The 1,692-nt window shown below is 43.7% G+C and overlaps 1 protein-coding gene across 1 annotated transcript; it reads right to left on the bottom strand.

The window, feature by feature from the left end:
• LOC145580715 (uncharacterized) lies at positions 1-1,275 on the bottom strand. Its single transcript, XM_081637834.1, has one exon. It carries the CDS (start codon positions 1,273-1,275, stop codon positions 1-3), a length of 1,275 nt encoding a protein of 424 aa, XP_081493960.1.
• Positions 1,276-1,692: the final 417 nt, after the last annotated feature.

The following is a 1,692-nucleotide window of genomic DNA, read 5'->3' on the forward strand; positions in this document are numbered from 1 at the left end:
TCACACGAGCCTCCACAAGATCAATAATGGGATCCGTGTCCACCTGACATAATGAACCAAACAAAGCTTCGAAATGAGCAGCAAGGACTTCTGATATTTTTTCCTCTTCGTGAAAATGTTTCCTGCTTCGTCAGATATGGCAGCAATGTGGTTACGTTTGGCCCGTTGTTTGGCTTTCGAATGAAAAAACTTCGAGTTTTTATCGCCGTTCTTGAGCCATTCTTGTCTACTACGCTGCTTCCAGTAGAGCTCTTCCCTTTCTTCTAACTCATCTAATCTGTCATCAATTGCCTTCATTTGTGAAAGAACCTCAGTGGACTGTTCTTCTTCCATAAGGGTCGCCATTTGAGCCTTTAGAGTTCTCATTTCCTTGGCAGAGCTGCCAAATTTATCTTTGCTCCAAGAGCCAAGTCTTCCAGCAGTATTGCTCAGGTTCACACTAACATTTCCTCCTCCATCCCAAGCTTCTCTGATAATGTCAACACATGACTCATCTCTCAACCACATCTCCTCAAATCTGAAAATTTTTCTGAGTTTCTTTTTCTTTACCCCATGAATTCGATCTTTGACACAAAGGAGCAAAGGAAGGTGGTCAGATTTCCTTTTGTCAAGATGAGTAACATATGCCCCCGAGAACATCTCCTTCCACTCGTCATTGGCTGTGAACCGATCAAGTCTTTCTTGAAGATTGTCATCACCTCCACGATTGTTAAACCATGTAAAGGGGTATCCAATAAAGCCCAAATCATCAAGTCTACAAGTAGTAAGTGCATCACGAAATATGGCAGCCTCTGAGTACCTAAAATCTGCTCCACCTTGCTTCTCCGTGGACCACATCATCAAATTAAAGTCGCCTCCACAAAGCCAAGGCATATTATGATCATTAATAAGCTTTTCTAAGAGAGCACCAGTTTTATATTTGTTTTCATCCTCGGGGAAGCCGTAAACTCCAGTAAATCTCCACCAACTCCACTCCTCACATTTTACATGAGCGTCAATGTGATTCAAGGAATATGATTGAATAGAAATCTCCCATTCACTCCTCCATAACAACGCCAACCCCCCACTTCTTTTCCTTCCCTCCCCTACACATCCTACAGCTAGCATTCCTGAAAAATTCAATTTATTTTTGACCCTCTCCATCTCACCTTGACTAAGTTTGGTTTCTTGAAGAAACACCAACCCGGGATTTTCCGTGATAACAATACGCCTAAGCGCATTGACTGCCCGAGGGCTCCCCAAACCCCGGCAGTTCCACGAGAGGATGAACCTCATTTGTCACCGAGAGCCCAAGTAGTGGGGCCCGCCACTATGTCAGTCATGTCAGAGTCAACATATGGGTTTGTTCTGCTGCTATCTATAGCTCTCTTCTTTGTGTTGTTACCTCCATCATCATCTTCACTGCTCACCTTCTCTCCATCCTGCTCCTCTCTCTTTCTAATACTGCCACTAATTGTAGCATTATTTCTATTAGTCAAACCCTTCCCGCCCTTCACAATCACTACCCTTGTTTTTTTCTTCTTTTGAGAATTCAGTTCTGCCTCCCCTGTATTGATCGCATCACTCAGCACCCTCAATTGCACATCCTTCGTAGCAACTAAAGTGTTCTGAGTTTCTGTCAAAGTTCCATGGGGTTGGGAAACTGGTAGAATCAGAGTCTCTTCTAGTGCCACACTCTGGTCAGCATTTGCT

The sequence above is a fragment of the Chenopodium album genome, chromosome 15 (assembly GCF_948465745.1).
Source record: "Chenopodium album chromosome 15, dcCheAlbu1.1, whole genome shotgun sequence".
Lineage (NCBI taxonomy): Eukaryota > Viridiplantae > Streptophyta > Magnoliopsida > Caryophyllales > Amaranthaceae > Chenopodium > Chenopodium album.